The sequence below is a fragment of the Pectinophora gossypiella genome, chromosome 17, assembly GCF_024362695.1.
Source record: "Pectinophora gossypiella chromosome 17, ilPecGoss1.1, whole genome shotgun sequence".
NCBI classification, from domain to species: Eukaryota; Metazoa; Arthropoda; class Insecta; order Lepidoptera; family Gelechiidae; genus Pectinophora; species Pectinophora gossypiella.
Window position 1 is genome coordinate 5473540 of NC_065420.1, and position 24112 is coordinate 5497651.

General features: G+C 41.4%; 1 protein-coding gene across 1 annotated transcript; it reads right to left on the bottom strand.

Moving 5' to 3' along the window:
* Positions 1-278: 278 nt before the first annotated feature.
* LOC126374616 (adenylate cyclase type 10-like) lies at positions 279-23246 on the bottom strand. The gene is given in 35 exon segments (XM_050021306.1): positions 279-578; positions 1062-1200; positions 1635-1741; positions 1893-2040; positions 2406-2571; positions 3051-3250; positions 3721-3842; positions 5225-5359; positions 6176-6332; positions 6838-7013; positions 8228-8340; positions 9067-9216; positions 9817-9865; positions 10336-10443; positions 10999-11106; positions 11460-11563; positions 11859-12008; positions 12547-12687; positions 12793-12931; positions 13333-13549; positions 13965-14094; positions 14361-14499; positions 15035-15185; positions 15665-15765; positions 16381-16482; positions 16919-17069; positions 17408-17565; positions 17881-17954; positions 18506-18699; positions 19264-19483; positions 20138-20257; positions 20559-20619; positions 21066-21280; positions 21727-22002; positions 22883-23246. Coding segments are annotated over 35 exon segments (5100 nt in total). The 5' UTR covers positions 23112-23246; the 3' UTR covers positions 279-428.
* Positions 23247-24112: the final 866 nt, after the last annotated feature.

Below are 24112 nucleotides of genomic sequence, written 5' to 3' on the forward strand. Positions count from 1 at the left end.
CTGATTATTTACATGCAAGTAAATGTTGTATATATTGGTGGATCTTATGTTTTATAATCTTGTGAAATTGGCAACTGTCAATTGATACTTTTAACTCTTTTAATTTCATTCCAGACTACCTTATTTATTATGTAGAGAATTTCATTGCGGATTGTTAAGGGTAGCTTTACTTTTGGTATTCAGATGTAAGAGGTGTGCAAACTGACTAACTGTGGCAATAGCTACTCCAGTCGCAGGAAGAGTTAGTTTGTGGATGTTTAGGTACCGAAATTTTATTTTATTGAATAAAAATATTTTGCCTATTAGTTCCAGTATTTTATTCGGGAAGAAAAACCTTAAGTTTACTCGCTACACAGTTCACAGTATCAACTTAAACAAAATAAAAAAAACTTAAACATCTTCTATATGTTCAAAGAACATGAAAATTATTACTTCTCGAAGTCTCGCGGAAGGGGCAAAGTATAGGGTATTATAATTCCTTTATCCGCATCGAAGTCCTTATAGTCCAGCAAGTTGTCTGCTTCTATATGCTCTGACCAGTAGTCCACGAACTTTGGATTCAAAGTGCCTCTCCAGTGCTGAAAGAATAAGTACCTATATTTATATGTATTACGTCTACGTGCCTCTACCACTAGAGGGGTTTTTCGTAACTAGTCAGGTTAATTTCGGCAAGTAAGGACTCAGTGTGTGATGGAGTATGATTCGTATTTCTTTTCAGTGGTGCGAGTGCCTAAGCTACGGACTCGATTTTCGCTCAACCACTTTTTACGAAAGAAACTCGAAACTTCGACCTAAAAATCTAGTGGAGATGGAATCAAATGACGAGTCATTTCAGTGCTAAATTTGGTGTGGTTTTAAATTGGCCGGCCTAATTCAATTAAGTACCGCGGAGCGCGCCGCCGATCTACATATCGTGTTACTTGTGAAATTGTAACCCTGTTGTATACGAGGCGCCCAACTTTTTTAGCTTAGCTTTTCGTGGCGTAGACTTCTCCGAAATGGATTACTAGCGAGGGTCTATGTACCTTTGCATAATTAATGAATTAAAACAAAAAACTAACGTTCCGCGTGTGTTCTATCCAAACTTGTAGCGTGGCGTGGTCGTATTGTCGGCACAATTCGGCCGCTCTGTTCAGAAACTTGTGGGCGCGAGTCCGCTTCCCGCGCAGAAAATTATAGTAGGCGAACATCAAGAAATATCTAAAAATAACGGCGAATTTACTGTTACATCAATTGTACTACAATAAGGTAGATTAATCTTGAGTCACGACAACTTGCGGTACTTGTATTTTGCGAAAAACAATAGATGAACTGTAGGATGTAGGTACATCCCAAGTTGTACAGTTCATCTATTGTTTTTCGCAAAATACTGAGGCCACTGGGTGATCACTGTCCTGTGGTACAACAGCTTGCTTATAAGCGCCGAGCCTCCGGTTCGAATCCCGCTACCGGACTTGCCCAATGAGTTATTAAACGTGCAGATACAGCTGACCACCTACGTTGGTCTAACAGAAAGCTTGGTGAGGTGTGGGCACATAGTTCAACTTGTAATGGATGTACCTAAGTGAGTACCCCAATTGGGATATACTCGTGAGCTTATGTTATATTTCTAATGTAGCCATTATATTACCCACCTTGGCCGGAACATAGGTACGTGTCGACATGCGTCGTTGATATGATGAAACATGCTTTTAATGTTCTTTTCCAACATGAGTATCTTCTTTATGTTTCTATTGTCTACCTGAAAACAAAAGTAATTTCACTTTTTACCTCGTTAACTATGGCATTAGAAAAGCATTTTTCGCGAATGAGTATGAGTTTCCTCACGATGTTTTCCTTCCCAGTGAGGATCAAGCGTGCACAATCATTAGTTTTAGAAAATTCCGGTTTACCTCATTCACAAGCGCAATCAGAAACCCTTCCACCACCCTGACAAGTATCATGATGTTGAACTCGTGTTTCTGGAACTTCAACATTAGAACCTGTTTTATCTTCTCTTCCCAGAGCAACGAACGCTCCCACGCACCGATTCGTATCGTCCTGCAAACGAAGTGTTTATTAGGAAGCTTCTTTTTTCGTGATATTATCGTATTGTTGTCATTTGTCTCGGGTGGCGAATACTACTTGGCCAGACAACTGGAAGGTAAGTTGAAGGCACTCCAATAAAAAACAATGCCTGAGGGTGCTCCGGAAGGCGCAAAACTCAGGGCGTCACTCGTCTGGAGAGGATTATCTGTTAGAGATTTTTCTAGGGTAATCGAGTCGGGTAATAATTTCCGCTTAAGCATAAAGAGCTACGCAAAGTCACAAGGTATACCCTGACAGTTACTTCTTCCCTCAAACAACTTTGCCTGAGTATTGGTTGATGGCAAGCGCGAGTTACCCATGTTTACCTGAGTACTTACACGAGCCACATGCAAGCGAAGAAGTTCCAAGCGGCCTCCGGAGTCTTGGACCTCAGGATGGCGTCTCCCTTCTTGATGTAAAACTTCTCGCAAGAGCCGAACTGTTCCACACAGTATCCCGTGTCGAGCAGGATCACTATTGAGTAGTAGTAGTACCATGTCTCCGCTGTTGATTGGTTGTATTCAGTTAATGTATTTCATATCTTATTAATACTTGTGTCCTGGCCTGGAAGTAACAATGGGGAGAACGAAAAAAAGCAGCTTCTGATCCTGGGCATGTCGTAAAAGTCGTACGACTATTCCTCTACCACTTGATGAGCACAGAGACAAGCCGGAATGGAGCTCTCTACACTCTGGACAAAGAACAAGAGATATATACCTGTTACTAACCTTAGACCAAAAACTCATTCATCGAGTCCTTTAAAGGGCTAGTCAAGGCGCATTTCCTTAGTTCTGTTTCCTCTTCATTTTCATAATCTACTTATTCCTTCCTGTCATAGTATACGTAATAAATATACTCAAAGGTTGCCTGGAAGAGATTGCTACTCCGCAATAAGGCCACCTATTGCACTCTTTATATTTCTCTTTTGTATTTTTGTATTTCCTGTGAGTGCAGTAAAGTATTTTTTATGTTATATAACTTACAACTCAAGTCATAATGATCAGTCATGTAGAAGAACTCCCGCATAATCATGACCATCTCGTGGATGCGCAGGTCTGACAGCAGCAGCTTGAGCATCCACAGGACGAGCAGCTGTCCGGAGGTGATGTCTGGTAGACACGACAACATCGGGATCACCGATAGACCAAACTCTAGGCTCTCCACCTTCTTTCCGAATTCCACGCTGGAAATAAATGGCTGAATGTTTAGTATTATTAAAAAACTACGCTGTAAGACATATAATATAGTGAATTATATTCTCCTTCACTGTGTACGTGTAGTGTAGAAGAAACATACAAAGAAAACTTATCTCTAACAGAGAGCTGGGGGGTTAAAATGGCCACATCGAAGCAATTCATCTAAGAAAGCAATAACCCCAATTGGTAGAACGCTTGCCTCTCACTTTGAGGTCGCAGGTTCGAATCCAGCACAGGCCTAAACCAATGAAGGAAAACATCGTGAGGAAACCCACATTCCCGAGAAATGCATTTTCGGAGGTATGTGACCTAACCTGTATTGGGCTGCTATGGTTTTCCCTGCGCGGGTTTGAAAGTCAGACAGGCAGTCGCTTCTTGAAAAAATCCTGACCTGTTAAATCTTCAGGTTAGGTAAGCCCTGTGAAAAACGGGATAATGACTTAATTAATTTACGTACTAGAACAAAAAGATGCTTGTGTACAAAGTGCAGACAGCATGAACTTCCGTGATGTCCAGTTGTCCACGTTTTCGGTGGCAGATGTCCATCACTCTTTTCTCTAGAACTACGCACCGCGAAAACTGGAAACATAGGTGTAATACCTAAAGTAATAGTAAGCAGCTTGTACATTTACTACGCGTGCATTTTTCATTGGTCCATCTTTTCGTATTAGGTAATGTTCAATATTCAATGTTGATCTCGTCTTCGTCTACTACCTACTTATGAGCAAATCTAAAATGGCTACAGCAAAGCAATTAAAAATAATTGCGCAATTTAACCAATATCCTACATAAGACATAAGTACCTACATAAACTCAAGACATAAGTACATAAACTCACGGCTATTTCCCACCGGGGTAAGTACCTAGAGACTATGGAATTCCATTTGCTTCGATCCTGACATACTTCTCTTGCTTTCTCCACATTCATCAATCGTTTCATACACGCACGCCGGTTCAGAGTACCGAACCTACGCATACCTATCGTACTGAACCTTTTCTAAGGACATCTCCAATTTGGTCAATGTACTTCCTTCTAGGGTACAGAGTACTGCGGGGCGGAAGGCAAAATGAAAACCACTGCCCGATGTTTCCCTAAAAAGTAGCATGGAGAATGCTACACCGACAAGAGCGTGGCTCTTAAATTACCTAGTGGTGATGATGACATAAACTCATGCTAGTTAACTTGTAACTATTGTTGACACAAAGTCCTTATATGATATGATATGATGAACCTTATGGTGACAAGAGATCAGCCTATCGCCCGTAAAGCACAATAGTAAAACATTGGAGTTTCGTTGGATTTTATAAGGACATTCGATATTACGACTATATGATTAAGTTATCTGTTCAAGTATCAGTCGATCCCGCTTCCTGCCCCTTCCTGAGGTGACAGGCAGCAGCGCTCATTCACTTAACGAAAACACTCACTCAAATTTCTGAATCATTCATTCATTCAGTGCTTCAACAACCGTGTTCACACACGGTGTGAATGCCGGCCGGCTAATCAAAACTCAAGAATCGTCACAAAAGTGCACACAGCTATCTGAATCTTCATTTCTGAGAGCCCTCGTCGAACAAAGGCGGTCCCGGGGACGTAAATCTCCATTTCGTTTTTCTCACCTTCCTTCTGTTACTTGTGTCTAGGATACTTTTTCGGTCAAACAACCAACGCGACATACTTATGTTTGTTTACGTACCTACACCACTGGAGCTATCGAAGCTATCTGTACCACAACACAAACAATATCAACGGGCTTCCTATTAATATCTTGAGACCGAATGTCCAGCCCGATGATCGGATGACATTGTGAGGTATGACAAAGCAATGGATGAGACTTGCACAGTACCGGAAAGGATGGCGTGAAAGAGAGGATGCTTGGATAAAGGAATACAGTCTTGCACGTATCCAGCAGTGGGTGGATATAAGCTGAGTAGATAGATAGAATTTCCTTTACTTCTACCTTCTGTTCCTGACGATAAATGGAGATCATATTGGCATAAGACACGCAGAGCAGTCGAAACGTGGAGTTGCACTTGGTGGAGAACTCCAGGGACCACTTCGCTGCTAGACCCGCGTTAGAGAACTCCTTTTCTTCCTGCAAGACAAATAGATTTAATGAGGGGAAGACCAGCAAATCGGCTTTGGTCTAGGGGGAGTCGGAGGGTGTCTAGACGGCAAATCACAATAAGTTGCGGGTAAAAAATGAGTAGAAGGAAATTCATCCGTAATAGCCCAGCCCTGGAGAACGCGTCAGTTACGGTCACGAGTACTAATATGTATACACTTTGAAACCATGTCACATTAACTTTTTTGACAAATTACACCGTAAGTCTCATTAAATGTCAAATATGATAGTGCGACAGGGTTTTAAAGTGGGTACTTACATGATATTGCTCATGCCTACATCGTAATGTCACTGGTTCGAATCCTGGCTCCGGCTCGCAAACCACTGAATTCTACTTTATAGGTTTGAATTCACGTTTGGATCATATAATTACCAATTATGATATCACGCGGTTTCCAAGATTTGTGCCCGGGTAAGAATTACCACCACAATTTTTTACCTGGATTAAAACTAGCTTGTCTAGTGCGAGGTTTGTTCCACATCACGTTCTGATGTGATTTTTCAAAAAGGCGCTTACTTATTGTTTTTTACTTTAACGCGTCGATACAGTGTTACTTCGGCATCATAATACCTAAATATTAGTATAAGTGAGTATTAAAGGGAAAAGAGGAAGGGGTAGACCTAGGAGAACATTTATGAAACATTTAAAAGAGAAGGTGCAGGTCGTATCAGGAGGTGAAGGTTTTGACGGGAAGAAGAGAGGAATGGCGATTACTCCACCGACAAGAGCGCAGCTCTTAAATAAAGAGAGAGAGAAGTACCTAGTAAAAATAAATAATGTCTCACTATAAACAGTTTATGAAGTTTGATCAACGTCCAGCAGATATGATCGTAGAACTGACCACTCCAGCCTGTCTCCCTCTCAATGTATAGCCTGGGACACACGTACATTGCCATGAGCTGATGAAAAGACGCCTTCGCGTTGCATATGGTTCTCTTGTACCTGAAAAAAGTTCAACCCTTAAACCGTTAGATCTATTTCTATTCTGGGCTCTCCGCTATGATGCCCAAAAGAGTTCGCTTCTTGATCGGTCGTTCACTGTTTTTCAAATTTAGAACGGGTAAGTATTTGGTGATGACAAATTCACAACGATACGGGCTGGTATCCAAAGGTCGTCAAGACTCCTTTGCTCCAAAATCAGCTTTGTCGTCGTAAGCTACTACGTCGTATTTTGGTGGAAGTCTGCAGTCTCTGAGACAGTACCTACATGGTAGCTTCACCGTCTCCCTTCATCGGAATGTAACATTTATCAACTCCACTTGGGCAGTGCATATTTTTCCTTTCTTGTTTTTCTGTCCTTTCCTATGCGCGTGTATTCTAAACTTATTGCATTTTGACATAGGTACATATATTTATCGACATCAGGTTACCAAGAAGATATTTCGAACCAAAACCGCCTCTTTTAGAATGTTCCAAAGCCAAGAAGAAGACGATGCATACGTCTTACGTGGTAGTAGGAAAGGGGAAACGATACAGCTTCATAGCTTGCATGAGATGCCTCCTGGCTTCGCCGTAGTCCCCGGACTCCAACATACAGGCGCCTCGTGAAGTCAGGATACGTGCAAGACGGTATTCCTTTATCCAGGCCAGTTTGCACAGCTCCTTCCCGCAGTGACTCGACGCCTGGTCCAAAAGGAAAATAAAAAGCGGCTTAACATTCTAAATTCCTGAATATTATGTGGTTCGAACCCCGGAACCGGACGTCCAATAAGTTAATAATTTATCTTAAGTGCAGTTTTCAGTAACACAATTCGCTCGAACGTTAGTAGACGGTGATACCTACGGCTCACCAACTGTCACGTTGCGTTGGTCTAATAGAAAGCTCGGTGAGGTGTGGGTACTTAGTGCATCTTGCAATGGATGTGCCTGTGACTACCCCAATTAGGATATAGTCGTGAATTTATATTTAACATAATTAGATCTTACAAGAAGTATACCAACATAAATAGCTACTTCAAATCAAATACACTTTATTGCACTGAATTTAATCTTAACCAACAGACATAACACATGAATACAGTACCTACAACTTGGGCGGCCTTATTGCTCTAGAGCAATTTCTAATCATAATCATTTATTTGTGTAACATAACAATGATCTTACAATTTGTCGCTAACGTGGCAAACTGACGTATCTGAATTTTTAGGCGAATCTGATTTGTACCATTTGCAATTGTCAATAAGATACAAATTATTTTAGCAAAAAATTGCAGATACGACTGTTTGCAAAGTCAGCCACGAATTTATATTTTGGATTTCAACATGACCAGCCAACCAGACAACTACCAGTAGTTATAGCACCACCAGCAGTAGTCCAGCAGTTGTCTGGAAGACAACTACTACCAGGAAATAAACATAATGTTAGAACACTAACCGTACATACCTAATCATTTTCACTTTATAGATTTTCTTCTTCTGTTCATTTGGGTTAATGGGACTGAATAGAACATCTAATGTTTTATTTTTATTTTAATATTTTTTATGTGGTCCTTCTCTTCTATCGTGTGGATTGTCAGGTGGATTACCAACCCCATCAACCCTGATGTCAGGGTTATTACTGAGCCGCCATAGGCCCCTGACATGACTCATGTAACAACTACGTACTTACATCAGTAAGTAATAACCGGGACCAACGGCTTAACGTACCTTCCGAAGCATGGATCATCATACTTTTTGGACAATCAGGTCAATCTTTTTATGTGGTTATATTGTTGCTGTGGCTTCCTCTAATACGTAATAAATACGCATTTTCTTTCATCATTTTCCAGTGGTTTTGTGCGATTTACTGAGGAAGCTTGACAATTAAAAATATATTTAGAATGGGTAAATTGTATTTACATTGACGATTTCTTCGACTTCAAACAAGAGCCGGATGGCCTGCGGTATGTTAACGTTTAGCAAACTGAGGTCCACATACTCCAAGTAAGTCTCGAAAAGCTTTTCACATTCACCTGTAAATATCCGTTAATATAAGTATTAAAAAACTAGGTTACGAAGTAAGTACCTAGACTTAGATAGATTGTTTTAGATTTACGCGGTTATTATCATAATTAAAACACATAATAACGGGTTCTTACCGCGTTTAAACTAGGGATATGAGACTCCCGATATTTCACTCCACTCCAATCTCATCAGTCATCCCGTTTTGGGCCGATACTATTTAGTTTGCCATCGACACGATAAGAAGGAGAGTCATCCCGTGATCATGGCACTTGCAACAGTGTCGAAATATCAGGAGTCTCATATCCATGATTTAAACGCGATAAGAACCCGTTATTATGTGTTTTAATTACTTCGTAATACAGCTAAATATACATATATAAAAAATAGGATTCTAATGCCTGGAAATTACGCCTATATTTCACCTACACATTTTAATATAGGTACATTTCATAAACAACCTATATCCGTCCCACTGCTGGGCACAGCGCCATTATTATTACGTACCTAATTAGGTACCAACAATGTCATCTCTAAGATCTATTTTATTAATTAAAACGTACTTAAATAGAATTTAGTTTTAAATAAATAAATGACTATTATTATTTTATGGAAAGTTCCGGATCTGGTTGGGAATAAGCTTGATAGGTACACACAAAGGCGAGAAAAGGCGGGTGTTTGCGGCTTAATACAAAATCCCGCACAGAATCTATGTAAATGTATTAAAGAATACTTACCAACAGCTCGGCAATGGTCAATAACTTGGTTATAAACTGTAAGCAGGATAGGCAGACATTCACAGTTCTCCAGCTCCAAAGAAGAATACGACCTTACGCGTTTAGTTTTACGGTACATTTTCGCTGAACGACTCAGGCGACGTTTTTCAGCTGTAAAAGGTCAAAATATTAGTGTAAGTACATTATTGCGTATGGCAAACATGTATCCTGCGTGGATAATATTAGTTTAGATTATTGTCTATTCTTGTGTCTCCCGGTGTCCCTCTGTAGGCTCTGCACGGCAACTGCGCCGAGTGCAGCGCGAATTATATCGAGGCCTTCGATCAATAGCCGTTTTACGTCCATCTACGTAGATTTTATTAGTCATTCGTATCGTTTATTGGTCCAAGCGCTCGATATTATTCGCGCCGCGCGCGGCGCGGTTGTCATGCAGATCCGGCTGAACGAGCTCGTCGGGACGCGGGATTTTGTTTGCGGTTTTATACCCTGAGCTAACAGACTTGAGCTCCTCGTTGTTTGAAATGTGTTAATAAGCAAACAAAATGCTTAGGTACCGGCATGTATCGGCCTACTTAATCGCAGTGTTACAGGCTGTGCTCGGTAACCGCCCCCGCGCGGCGCGAATTATATCGAAGGATTCGACCTGAATGCTATCTACGTGGATAGACGTCCGCATATTGGTCAAAACCCTCGATATAATTCAAGTCGCGCGCGGCGTGCTTGCCGTGCCGCGAAGGAAGATCCACTTACCTTCAGCTTCATAATCGTCACAATTGGCCAAGTCATCGCTGTTAGGAATCTGCAAAAGATCCTACTAATGTTATCTATACTTAAATGTGAAAGATTTGTCTTTTTATGGATGTTTGTTTTTCACGCAAAAACGATTGAACTTTTACAGTTATTTAACTTATCAAGTAAGATCATAGGTAGGTATTCTGATAATAAGCAGACTCCAAACGTTTGGAGTCAGGGCGTTAGGGTGTACAGACAGGCATACCTGTTTAATAAGGTACTTAACGTGGATCTTACCTACTTCTGTTTTTGTCTGCATATGATACTGTAACTAGGGTATGCCAACCTACTCATCATCTCCCTAGCAATATCCCATTTTTCACAGGATCCATTTATCTGACCTGAAGATTTGACAGGTCTGGTTTTTTACAGAAGCGACTGCCTGTCTGATCTACTATCACTCTCTTTATAGTACATATGTTCGTGCGATATAGTTTATTATTATTATACATTTATAAACATTGAAGTCATATCTACCGATGTAATCCCAGCATACAGATTCTCACTGGTCATCCTGGTTTCGGCACTAAGCGCGGAGATTTGTTGACGCACGCGCTTCAACTGTTTGCTCTCACGAACTAGGCCCTGGGAAGTTAAAAAAGCCACGTCCACGCCACGTCGACGATGCAAAAAGCTTTATTGTAATTTGACATTTGCGCATTAGAGAGAATGAATGAAAGTAGACTTACGAAAGAGATTTATGATGCAGGTGTAAGTGGTAGAGTTGTAAGGGGAAGGCAAAGGAGTAGGGGGAGGAGGACGGGGGGGCGGGGGGGGGGGGGGGTGTTGTAAATAAATAAGTAATTATTATTAAGGTCTAGGCGGACATACCAAAAAAAGGGGGTTAAAAAGCTACATCGAAGCAATTCATCTAAAAAGGCAATATGGTTATTTGACATATGATTGCATTGCGCACTTACTTTTACATGCGCTAATGTCAAATTGCAATATTCCTTTTTTAGATGTATTTCTTCGATGTTTTAAAGAAAGGCCAGGTTAAGAGTATTCTAAACCGTCGAGCGTGCATGAAGTCTTTATTGTGGAAGAAGCGAATATGGTGTGTCAAGTGGAATCCCGTGGTCTTTGCCTACCATACCAGGAAATAGGCGAGATCTTATGTGTGTATGTAAACATAGTTACATCATCACAGCGCACTCCAAACAGCTTGGTGAAGCAGCCGGCGCCACACGAGGTACAACGACGCGTGTATCGCTCCAGGTACAGCAACGCGCGCGCATGCATCTCGCGCTGTTTCCGACAAAATAATAATAATCAAGCCAATCAATGAACCAATGAAAAACAAAAGCAAAAAGCCAACGATGATGTGCGAAGAAAGGAGTCTTTTATTAGCAATTTTTATGGTAAGCAGCCTGAACCAAACTCTAGGTACTTGGTTTAGACTCGAATTTGGCTGGTCCCATATAAATATTTAGTTTGAAAAAATGGGACTGTTCCGTGTGTTCGTCATTTCGAATTCGAGCGAGACGAATTCGCTCGAAAACGCGTTCAAAGTGCGAACGATCATACTTTTATTGATAAACTGTTAAAAGTGTCTAATAATAGTAAGTAGGTACTTACTTACCTAATTGCACCTTTTTTACCTTTTGGTTCTCCGTCAATAACTCGTAAGTGGTTGTTCTGAACAGTGAATGTCTAAACTTCATGTACCCACAGAAGGAATACATCGGGAGATCTCTGCAATGGGCTGAAAATAATAAAGGTCATATCACATAAAAAGCTCTCGCCACAATAAAGATCAATTCTGAGGGAGTATCGCAAGCGATCCGATAGCGGGGCGGGAATCCGGAGTTTACTTATGAAACTATCCTTCCGGGTGTGGGTTGCTATGGCAACAAGAGTATACAAAGTTTATTAACATTTCTATCTCCGGAACGCTTCTTCTAAGTCCATCCATTGTGATGTAGCTGTTGGTCTACAGGGGAAGGCAAATCAGACCAAGGCCAAAACAGAAATTTCAGAGAAAAATAAAAAAGTCTCACGCGGCGCCCTGGTGCCCAAGCAGCAGCAATACGGCGGCTTGACGACCGGCATCGTTGTGGGCGCAGGGTGGATGAGCACCATCGACGTGTCGCGCGTGAAGTCTCCACCCTCGCACTCCAGGACTCGGATCTCGAATAACTTCGCTACGGCTGTCAGAAATTGTAAAGCCCTTGTCAGCTTGCCACATTGTCGGTGTGAATTATTGTAATGCGCTACGCCTACAGTGTGACATCTCTCCTGCATTACATTATATATCAAAACTAATAATATCTAGAGCCTCGCTAGCGCGACGGATGTCGCGCTAGTGCCTCGTCACGTTGTTAGTGTGGAGAGAACTTATTAATTTAGGTATCTATAATAATAAAAATTGCTCATAAGATAAGACTAGACGAAATAGGAGTGCTCAGGTTAGAACTTCCAACACGATGGACCATTATAGTCAGCGCAGCGATGGGTTGGTCGCTTGCTATCATAGGTACGCGGTTCATTATATTTGTTACAGAAAATATAAGGACGATTTTTCTTTAATTTATCTTAGGATTTCGTATCAAAAGTGGTTGCAAGTTATCTAACGATAATATATAGGTACTTACTTAGTTGCGTTTCTCTTTAGAGATTACAGGTGTGAGTTGTGTACGTATGTTATTCCTTTTGGTTATATATTTATTTGTCTTCTTAGATACAGACCCTGAGCAACTTTCCTGGGCGAGTCGCTTTGCAGCAGATGCAGCAGCATTCGTCTTGAAAACACGTCGCCGAGAACAGACCCGCACTTTAACATCATCTTCTCGAACGGAGTTAGCGAGTCGTAAGTTTTTAAAATTATTACTGTAAATATTTATATACCTAATTACTAAATATTTCAGCTTTTTAATAATATAAAGGGAGGGATTAAGTCATTTCATGATGGATATAAAACTAATCTCCGCTTACCATCCATTGTCATGTCAACTTTCATGTCGTCGAAGTTGTAGTTCTCAGCGAGTACAGCCATCTGTATGTTCTCACTGTCCACGAGCAAACCTTCATGCTTGCCCGGGTATAAGCTCTATAATAAAATAACATAAATCTGCTAAAATTTTCTCTCCTTGCTAGTCAGATTGGCAGTCGCTTTTGCACATAGTCGGACCTTTATGTTAAGTAAGCGGGATAGATAACGCTAGGGAGATGATGGTTTCTCTTGTGACATATCTTTATATCTACTCGACATACTTTTGCTGCTGCCCTACCTAACTACCTCCTTTCTTTCTTTTATTACGTACAACAGAATCTTCAGGACCTAATGGATGATTTGATTTATTTTTTGATAAAAGAGAATTCATAATGCTAAGGTGAAACTAAAATATGTTATTGTCAGAAATTGCTATCTAACAAGAAGGCCGGCGATTGTGCCCCTTTTGTCCATTTGTAATTGTTGTATTTGTGCTGCAAGAAACGACGTGTTAGTTGTTGTCGTTGTGGGAGGATGATGACCTGAAAGCTGCTGTCGGTGATAGTGGAGACGACGTCGACATCTCTGCCGCCCTTATCTCCGGGGCGCAGCAGCAGCGCTGCGGATGGCATCACAGCACCGGCCTCCACCGCCTCACTCCGCGGCACTGTCATTACTGACAGTTCGCCGCGCTGGATCAGGGAGATGACGAAGTTCTGGATCCAGCCTGGTAGACCGCCGCTCGCGCTTTCCATTACTCTGTGGAAAAATCGACAGAGCTACTTACGTGGATGCGATATCTCTTGTCACATTGTCGGCGTAACGGGGCGCAATGTGGCATGACGAAAGATTTGTGAGACCGGAACCGGAATATTCACCAATCCCATTTTTGTATTAGGTATTTGCTAGTGTATATACTCTGTTAACTACTAGTATGTATCTTAATAACCAAGTATCTATCCGTCTGTTCTCGGCTCTGTCTGCCTATCTTTTCAGGGATTACGAGAGAGTGTTGACTGGAAGCATCACCAGTTTTAGCTACGCTGAGGTCACGTCACTGATCGTCACGATTGACTGTTGTATGTACATCCCAGTTGATGTTGTTGTAAAGTTATCCTGTATTTAAACGATGAACTATGCTTTGTGACTAATAGTACCTATATAATTTACTAACTTCTCCAAGTCAGCAGGTATAGCCTGAACATCAAGCAGCTGACAGGCTAATGCGGCGTGGTACCATTGGTCAATCCCGGATAGCGGTATCCTGACGAATATATTGTTCGCTATACAGTTCTTTGCTACTTCTGTAAAAAGAAACTGGATTATATTTATGGGTACTTACCAGAAAATAAAAGGTAAGCAATTGAATTTCACTAGGTATTTAAAGTTTTATTGTTTTTACAAATGATTGAACGAATAAAACATAAGACTTAACTGTTGGTTCTCGTTTCAGTCATTATTATATTGAACGAAGTTCATATTACCCACTAGTCTGTAGATTGGAGTTGGCGTATTACCCCTAGATTTCCTAATCCAAATCAAAGATATTAAAAAAACAACTCATGCTTACTTGAGACTTTGTCGTAGTCGTTGATAGTCATGATGACGAATAGACTCTTGGTCTCCATCAGGATCAGGAGAACTCTCCAAGATTGGTCATCGATGAACTGTCCGTCCCTGATACCAACAACGCGCAGCTCATCGAACCGCTGTTATGAAGAAAACAGTAAAATTATTTTGAAGTTCTTCAATGTAGGTACTTAAATACATACAAGGTGTTAGTGACACCGTGCTGAAAATTGAGAAGGATAATTCAGACCCATGAAAATTATAGTATTTTTTTAATTAAGTATTTTCAGTTCCATACTTTTACGACGGATAATTCCACTTGATATTAACTCAGAATTATGAGCTGAATCATCATTCTGTATGGTGCCACTAACACCCTGTATTATAAACTCACGCTCGTGATCGTTGAAGTACTCATTCAAAAGACAACTTTTAGCTACTTGTAACTAGCTAAGCTAGGTTAGGCTAAGGCTAACTGTCTAAGGTCGGTGAACAGCTCGATGGTTCGATAATGCATGATTTTCTTTTGAGAGCACAATTCATAATACGCGGGGTGGTGCAATACAATAAAATGAAAAGTAAAGTAAGTAATAATAAATAGGAAAAATATACATATAATGCTACCAACATAAAAAAAACATCTCCACCTCCTTTACTCTAGATTACGTCACTTACATCGGTAAATATCTGATAAAGCATATCCTTGACGTAAGGTTCAGCCAGCAAGTCTCCAGTGTAGGTAAACGTCTCCGGCAGAGGAAAGCGCAAATTGAAGATTGTGTTGACGGCGTATATTTGTACCGGGGTCAACTCTATCAAACCCAGGCTATAAGGATATAGAACAGCAATAAATATACAGGGTGTTAGAGACATTGTAACAAAAACTTTGATGGGTGGTGGTGATTCAGACCATGATTCTGAGTTGATATCAAGCTGAATTTTCCGTCGCAAAATTCATGATATTTTTTTTAAATTAGTTTCAAGTCTATAGTTTTGCGATGCGAAATTCCACTTGATATTAACTCAAAATCATGCTCTGAAATATTTCTCAAAGTTTTCGTTACGATGTCACTAACTATACACTATCACTGACCTAACCAGAAGCACAAATAGTGACCTAATAAGCCTGTAAACTCATTTATGTCAGTGCACTAACTGTGCACGCATACTCACATCAACTTATCTTGCACCTTCTTTTGATACGAAGTCCTAATGTGGACATGATGGACCTTATAGTGACAGACGTGATACGCCAAAACCATCACTAACCTAACCACTTTGTAGAAAATGTAATAAAAGAATCACCTATATCGAATTTTATTTTCAAAAGCGTTTCTCTTGTCTTTGCCATCTCCTTCTCCGACGAAGAGTTGACGAAGCAGTAATCGAGTGAATGCGTATGGATACTAGAAAAATATAGAACATACTTAGATGGTAAATCAAAAGTATTATACATATTTACTCGACTCCAAAGTCTAGACCACAGACGAATGGTAGCTTGTCTGTCGGTCTTTTATAGGATAGATACACTTCGGTAAGTGTGCGCGAGAACTTCACGAGTTAATTCCACCCACTCCATCCCATCTACGGACAACTAAGTATCGGCGGGCATTTCATTCTTATGTTGTGGAGATACCACCAATCCGCACTAAACGTTTTGCCTTTTCCTTTTTGATGCGAACTGTCTGCTGTCGTCTGTTTTCCTACTCGTTATAATCTCTTAGTCTTCAAGGCTAGGGTGAATAGGTATTTGCTAGGCAAGCGTGATCCATCCTAGACCACACCATTATTTACCATCAGGAGATTGTGGTCAAACGCTAGTCTATATTATTTAAAAAAAAAAAAAATTACGGCTAGCTGTGTTGATGAACACATTCTGCCCGATTTTCCAATCCGACTACTTATTGACCCGCTGCATTATAAAAAGCTCTGTTTTTGAGAACGGCTAGTCGTATTGCAGTACGGCGGATTATACGATCCGACTGCGTTAAGCGGAGTTACTAGACTAATTCTAAGCTTACCAAATTAGCTGATGTAAGAGTAATTTTCTCCGGACGCATGTACGATGGAGTCATGTTAAGGTATTCGTCCATCAACCGCTTCTTGCCTACTAAGCGTGGACCCTGTTTAAATTTAAATGATAAGATAGTATTTGTAAAACTTATCGAACGTCGATCTGGTATCTCCCGGGATATTATATGGAATAATGTAAGCGGTTGTAAATACTCAAAGCGCCTGCCGAAGTGATCTTATAGAAGATGAACACACGGAACACCTATTTAGTAGGGATTGGCTTTTGTAATCGTTACTAAGTAATCTATGTACCCACTAGATAAAGTGGATAAAACTATCCACTCAGTCATTCAACGACCTGGTCCACGATATTTTGCTAGGACGATAAACCTGATGTGCATTTTTCAACCTTTATACTGGTAGAATTATCGTCGTTGACAGAAGCCAGATTCTGTACTGAATTCTCTATTGAATAAAGATATTTTTGAATTTGAATTTGAATAGAGGATGGAAGGGTTTCATAGAAACGGTTAAAAAAATACCCACAAGAATGATAACTCCATATCTCATATCCCTGTACTTAGTGAAGGACTCCTTCTGATGGTCCACCGCGTTGTTTAGAACGTCCTTGTACTTGCGCATCTCCTCGTTACGCCCCAGGATCGGGTGGCGGAGCATCGTCATGCGATCTGGCCACCTTTGGAAACGATCAGCTGATTAACAAACTTGCCGATCTTTGATAAATCAAGGGAAAGGAAACGAGGTTCTGTGGTGATTTTTATTCTTGCTTCTCACATTAACACACATACATTATCACCATCTTCGTACGTTCGCCAATTTAGGGATGTCCTTAGCAAAAGGTTCAGAACAATCTAAATTATTATCACTGAGGAACCAGGTTGGCTGGAGCTAAGATAACATGTGGACAATTCTGAGTGGATCGGATTGAGGGTGTGAGTGCGGTTGGACTTATTTATAACCCCTCTTTTCCTGACTTCAGTATAATAATCAAACGGCTAACTGTAGAATACCAACCCAGATTTATTGAACTCATAGATAGGCCCAGGCTTAGCAATGCCTTTCAGAAACTTGGGCTCCATCAGCCGGAAGAAATCCAGGTCCAGCTTACTCCTCACGAACGTCTCCTTGTCACAGGTAACTTTGTTTACGTAACTCATCATAAGACGTGCTGCCTGGAAGAAACGGTTTCAAAGTACATAGTAACAATAGGATTGAAGCAAAGATAAGTTCTAGAAAAGGGTTTCCCAAGTTCATAACCAATAGAGCGAATAAGTTCGACCGCCTGCCAGGTAGACGGAGATGTATATGTTACGGCTAATACCCGAATTGCGGCTACACCTAGTTATAGCCGGTTAGAACTAGGTGTAGCCACTTACTCTAGGTTAAACCTAGTACTAGCCGGTTGTTTTCGGGTAAAACTAGGTCCAGCTTTCATAATGCCGGCTACAACTAGGTCCGACGCCGGGATAAGTAGGATAGACACCTACTTTATTAACTGGCGAGCCGATAACCGTGTATTCCCGTCGCAGTACATGACCCACCACACCACAGTAGGTTCTACCTGTTAACATAGCAACAACGAATTATTATTTACAAAACCACGGGTCGATAAGCAGTATATTGAATACAGCCTAAATATTTCGTATATGTGGATAGTGTTACCGCCAGCGCCGGCACATGGTGACAGACAAGCAGGGGGAGCGAAAGGGATATCTACTACAAGTTTAAAATAACGCGAACTACAGACAAAGACAGATAGAATTTAATTATTACGAACGAAACATAGACGATGTGGAGGGAGCTTCCCCACTTCAGCGCGAGCGCAGCGCAGATCCCGACTGATAGGCGAGGTACAAGGCTTTCCTTCATCAGTCTATACCTATCTATAACCCATCTGAATTTCATTTGTCTAGCAAGATATCTAGAGGATTTGCAGGAATCCTTTTGCCACATGTTTGGTGTGACACTGGCGCGGCGCGATGACGACAAGTGCCCGCAGTGTGACATCTCTCCTATCCTACATTACAGTCCATTAACTACAACGATACCACTGCGTCTCGTCACGCCAGCAGTATGACGAGACTTAAATAGCTAAATGTATGTAAAACGCACCAGATGTGACGCCAATAGAGACGGTGGTAACATTAGGGTCCTGCAAAGTCTCCTGCAGTTGGAAAGCGCAGAGCAAAGCCTTCTGTGCCTCGTCTTCATGCTTCAACCCTCGCAGGCCAAAGACAACAAGAAACATCATGTCTTTGTCGAACATTGACACCTTGTTGACAAGTCCTGATGACTGTGATACTACGCTGGATGATAAATGCATACAAATAAAAAAAAAAATGAAAATTCAATGTTATGTTAAGTAAAAGCAATTAAACATAACTAAATTATTTTAGAAAGAAATATAGGGTAACCTAAATTAAAAACGCCGTCTTATAAATGTAGTAGGTACTAAGTACTTAATATTTATATCGTCCAATATGAATAAAAAAGTCCTATTTATATTTAAGTAAAGCACCTATCTGGCCAATAAATACTTAATAAATAAGTACCAGTAAGAATAATTTAATTTGTGAAAAAAGATTTTATGCGTTAGATTTAAGAGCCAAGATGAGCAATCCTGGCGTTATTTAGAAAAAATATTCATAAGCAGCCAATATCTATCGACGAAAAAATAGAGAAAGAAATACAAATGGCATTTTAAATGTTCTTTTCGAGAATTGTGGCCAGTGCTAATACGACTAAAGATATATGAAGTCTCCTTGCTCAAAATTATCAAATCAATAATAGGTATTTTTTTATTTTTAAATTCTTACTTATTAGGGTAGGCACCTACATATTAAAACTAAATTACTTAAAACACTACTTACCTGCATACTTTTCTGTAAGCAGAATCCACAATATCAATCAATACGTCCTCAGTGACAGTCTTGGTGATGATGTTGAGGAACACCACGACGACATGCCGGACCTCGGTAAGGAAATCCATGGGTTCATCGTTGTCCACCGCTCTAAGCACCGGAGTCACCATGAACCGACGGAGGCTAGGCCACCACGAGCTTTTCAACGCGGATATCACTGCTGGACGCACTGTACAGGAAGGAGTAATTTATCATCTTAGGCTGGACATTTGGCTAGACGAGTGGTTGCAGCGCCGCTTTTTTTCTTCTGGCTTCCGCGGCAAGCGATGCGCCAATGAATCATAGAGCCTCCACCACAAATGGAGTCTTGTCACAAATGAACATATGTGGTTAAAAAATTAAGTAGGTGGTAGAAAAAGTGTAGGACACAATAAGACACAAATCACTTTAGCCCTGGCTTTGACTCCAAACGAAAAATCTGGACCCGACTGAACCGGTGTAGGACCAACCATGGAAAGTCCAACCATCATCTACATAAATGGGGCTTAAAGGAGTCGCCATACTGTGAATGTGGTCACACGGATCAAACCATATCTCACATAGTGAACGAGTGCCCTCTACACCGGTTCCCAGGTGGCATAGCCGAGCTGCATTGTGTGACCGATGCGGCAGAGACTTGGTTAGGGGAGCTTAAGCTGGATATATGATCCACCCAGGGTATTTTATTTTTGTCTGCCATACGCAATAATAATAATAATAACTTTAGCAAAAAATACAAACACGTCAGAAAGTATAGTAGACTACTACAGCACTGCCTTTATTTACGGTTGTGAATTTGCGTATTATGTAGGTACATAATACGCAAATTACGACACACACTTACGAGAGAATTCCCTGTAGCCCATTTCATTGTTGTCCACCAGTTCCTTGCCATCAATGTCATCGTTTACGATACTGAGTACCCGCGACACCCTCGCAGCTCGTCTCGGCTCGCGAGGTTCATCTGTTTAAGGATCCATCATCAACATTAGCCGGAAATCGTCCACTGGCGGACGTAGACCCCCCCCCCCCCCCCCCAGGCTTGAAGGAAAATTCCACTTGATATCAACCCAGAATCATGGTCTGTATTATCCCACTCAGTATTAGTTACGGTGTCACTAACACCCCTGTATATGCAGATGTATTTTATATATCAATTTAAATAGGTAAAAGTACTTACTTGTTATCAGTGGTACTTATACAAAAACATAGTGTAGGTTAGTAAGTATGTTTGCATGTAAATATGTACGACCTCAACTACTAACCAAGTGTAGGTGCGAAGTCAATTTTCTCTACTCTTTTCCAGGTAACGCCAACTCCCAACACCTACAAAATATTGTTCTTTTCAATAGGTAGATACCAAAGCCACGGGTACCAAATAAAGCCACAGGTACCAAATAAACCCACTGGTACCAAATAAATTAACGAGTACCAAATAAACACACGGGTACCAAATAAAGTCACGGGTACCAAATAAACACACGGGTACCAAATAAAGACACGGGTACCCAATAAAACCACGGGTACCAAATAAAAACACGGGTACTTACTTACCAAAATTATTGAGAGACTTTTTGTAATTATTTCTTTTTATTTTGGTGCAATAAAGTGTATTTGTATTGTATTGTATTGAGTATTGAGATATACCTATTCGTCACAATACTGTAACATACCTACTACATATATGTAAAAATGTTTTAAATAGGTCAGCTAGTTAGTCAACTTTTCTTTCAGTTTAAGTACCTAGGTCCTTTGCTTTGCCACCCATCTACCTTGGTATGCCTGCCATCGCCACAGGGCTGCGTGCAGTATTCGGCCTCGTTGACGAACATCCAAGCGCTGGCTGAGGTCAGCACGTCGCCCGCAGTGCTCATGTACTCGGCAGCCTTCGCGTCCCACACCGGCTGCCCGATGATGACGTACGACGCCATATTCTCGTCGCCGATGATCGCGAAATGAGACACCCCCGCCGATATCGCCACTTTCACTGGAGCATACAATAAAGAATAATACTATCTACGTATAGAACGGCAACTCTCCGCTCCCCACCAGCAGCTGAGCTACGTATTACTGGTATTACTTTACGGTCGGTCTTACTTTAGTCTTCCATAACAAGGGCGTCAGACGTGTCTGTATAAAACGAGGTTTTTTGTATGAAGTGTCCGGTGTGACTGGAGTGATATTTTTGATTTAAATTGCGTGCGTGTTATGAAACACGATTGATGAATGTGGTCTTGACAAGTCCCCAGAAAACAATGTCAAGTAGGTAGCTAAAGTGTAGTAGGTACCTATTTATGCCTAAATGTTTTACTGTACACCTACCTACATCTACATAAGGCTATCTACATCCGATGTAAACTCCCATAGCTGACTTCTACGATACGCGATGCCAAGCGGTAACTTTACATTCCGGACCTTAGAAACCAAACGTACCCTTCAAAGTGACACCAAGATCAGTCACATGCGTGCCGTAATTCTTCTGTATGATGAGTCCGCAGTCAATTGCAGTGTGGACCACATCTTGCATGGTCAACCTTGACGTTTTCTTCCACATGGAGAGGAAAGCGTCTCCGGCAAACTTGAGGACGTCGCCGTTGTGCGTCAGAATTTCCTGAACCATGGCACCAATGTAGGAGTTCAGGACTTGGGTCAGTTTCGATGGTCCGCCACGGCCAGCCTTTGTGTACATCTCGCATAGGTCCGTGAAACCTGGGATTGGAAAGTAAAAGCAATGGCAGTTTGTTTTTTTGTCGTGACGTACCTATTGTAGATTTTTCGCAAACGGCATAACTACTTGACCGGACAAAATGGCACTTCAAAATGGTAGTTTTATAACTAGAAATGAGTGGCAGTCACTGTGTTTCAGCGGTTCAAACACCGGACTTGCAACAATGAGTTATTAATAAACACGATGTTAAGTAACATTTTGAAAGCGCTCTTGAGAGCCGAGTTTCGTTTATTAATACGGCGTCATCATCACCAGCCCATTAACGTCCCCACTGCTGGGGCACGGGCCTTCCCAATGGATGGATAAGGAGATCGGGCCTTAAACCACCACGCGGGCCCAGTGCGGATTGGTGGTTATTAACGACTGCTAATGCAGCCGGGACCAACGGCTTAACGTGCCTTCCGAAGCACCCCTTATAGTGAAGACGGTATTGGAGATGAGCCGCATCGCCGTCTATAATGATCGAGGTAATTGCGTAAGTTACATAAGCAATATAAGTACAAACAAACTCAAAAATATCTTTATTCATTAAGTAACATAGTTACACTTTGAATCGTCAATTTTTTACAAAAATATACTATAAAACACAAACTAAAAATAAACTAGGATTGAAATATTAAGTATTTCGCGCCACGAAAGAAGTCGGCGGATTTTAATGAATCTAACTTGACAAGTCATATAATTCTATGCAGAATCTGCGACAGTAGCGCCGCGGCCTTCGGGGACTTCTTTCGTGTACGGATTATATTTTAAACGTAGTTTATTTTTTAGTCTTTGTTTTGTAGTAACACTGATAATGTTTATTGAACGTCTCATCCGCCTGAACTACTGCAGCTCCATACAACCTAAACAAATGTTTACCAGAAACATCGATGAACATGAGTGCTGTTTCGTAGCTCCGCATGGAGTAGTCGGAGTGTTTGTAGATGATCTCGTCGGGCACCATGGAGGCTATGGTGCTGATGTGCACCTCCTCGTGCAGGTCGCGGCAGTCCATGTCTGTGCTACAAGACCATAGAGAAGGAAATTGCATTGGTTTACTAACATCGCTTAACCTGAAACAGGTTTGTCTCGATGGCTTCTTCGGCATAGTTTCTCATTACACCGAGATGTGGATTAGATACCAACCTTTTTTTGTTTTGACGTGACTTATTGTAGATTTGCCGCAGATGGCATTAACTACTTGGCCGGACAAATGGGGAGTGCTGAAAGCTCTCACCCGGTACAACGTTTAAGACAACAGGCCTGAGGTTGCCCAGTTGGGCGCGAACCTCGGCTCAGGGCTTCGTCTGAGAGGAAAAATATTTGAAAGACCCTACCGACCCTAGTGGGTCGATAGCGATAGGCGCTGATTGAGGGAAGTCGTCGACCACGCCGGCGGGGTCATTAGATACCAACCGAGATGGACAAGTAGGTAGGTAAACGCCTGGTTGTTTCTTATAAATATTCTATGACTGTTTAGGTGTAATAAAGTGAAAAAATCTCACCGATAGCTGAGCCGGTTTGGCAGTTATGACAGCTTGAATGTAGAAGTCACTTTTTAGCCTTTTCCAAGTACTTACAATTGAGCGTTTAGCTTTTGGTTTCATACAAGATCATTAATCCAGCTCCAGGGGGGACAGAGTCATCTTCTCTGCCCTCCACTGGGGCAATTCCTGTTCGGCGCATCCTTGCCGCGGGGGTGGGTCTTACATCAGTAGGCCGGAGTGAGATGGTGACTGAGTTCGAATAGACCCAAACCTACGGGGTATAACGTACAACTCTTGCCCAGGGATACGGGTGAAGACCTCAACGGTTGCAGAGACGAAGATGGGAGCCATCGGAAGAGGCGAGTCACAGGGACTATAACCTGACAGGGGTAGCAGTAACTGTCAGTACTATTCAGAGGAGAAGGACAGGAGTCCTAGTACGGCTTTGAAATAGACTACTCTGAGGGCCATCCCACTCGCGTCAGACAGTACTGTGGAGCAGAAGGCCAGAGTGAAATCACTGCTCTATTTTTCCCTGAAAAAGAGCGTGGCTCTTAAGTTAGTGACTACTAATGTACTAAGCAAAGAAATAGTCAACTAAACATCTTTCTTAAAAGTCCCT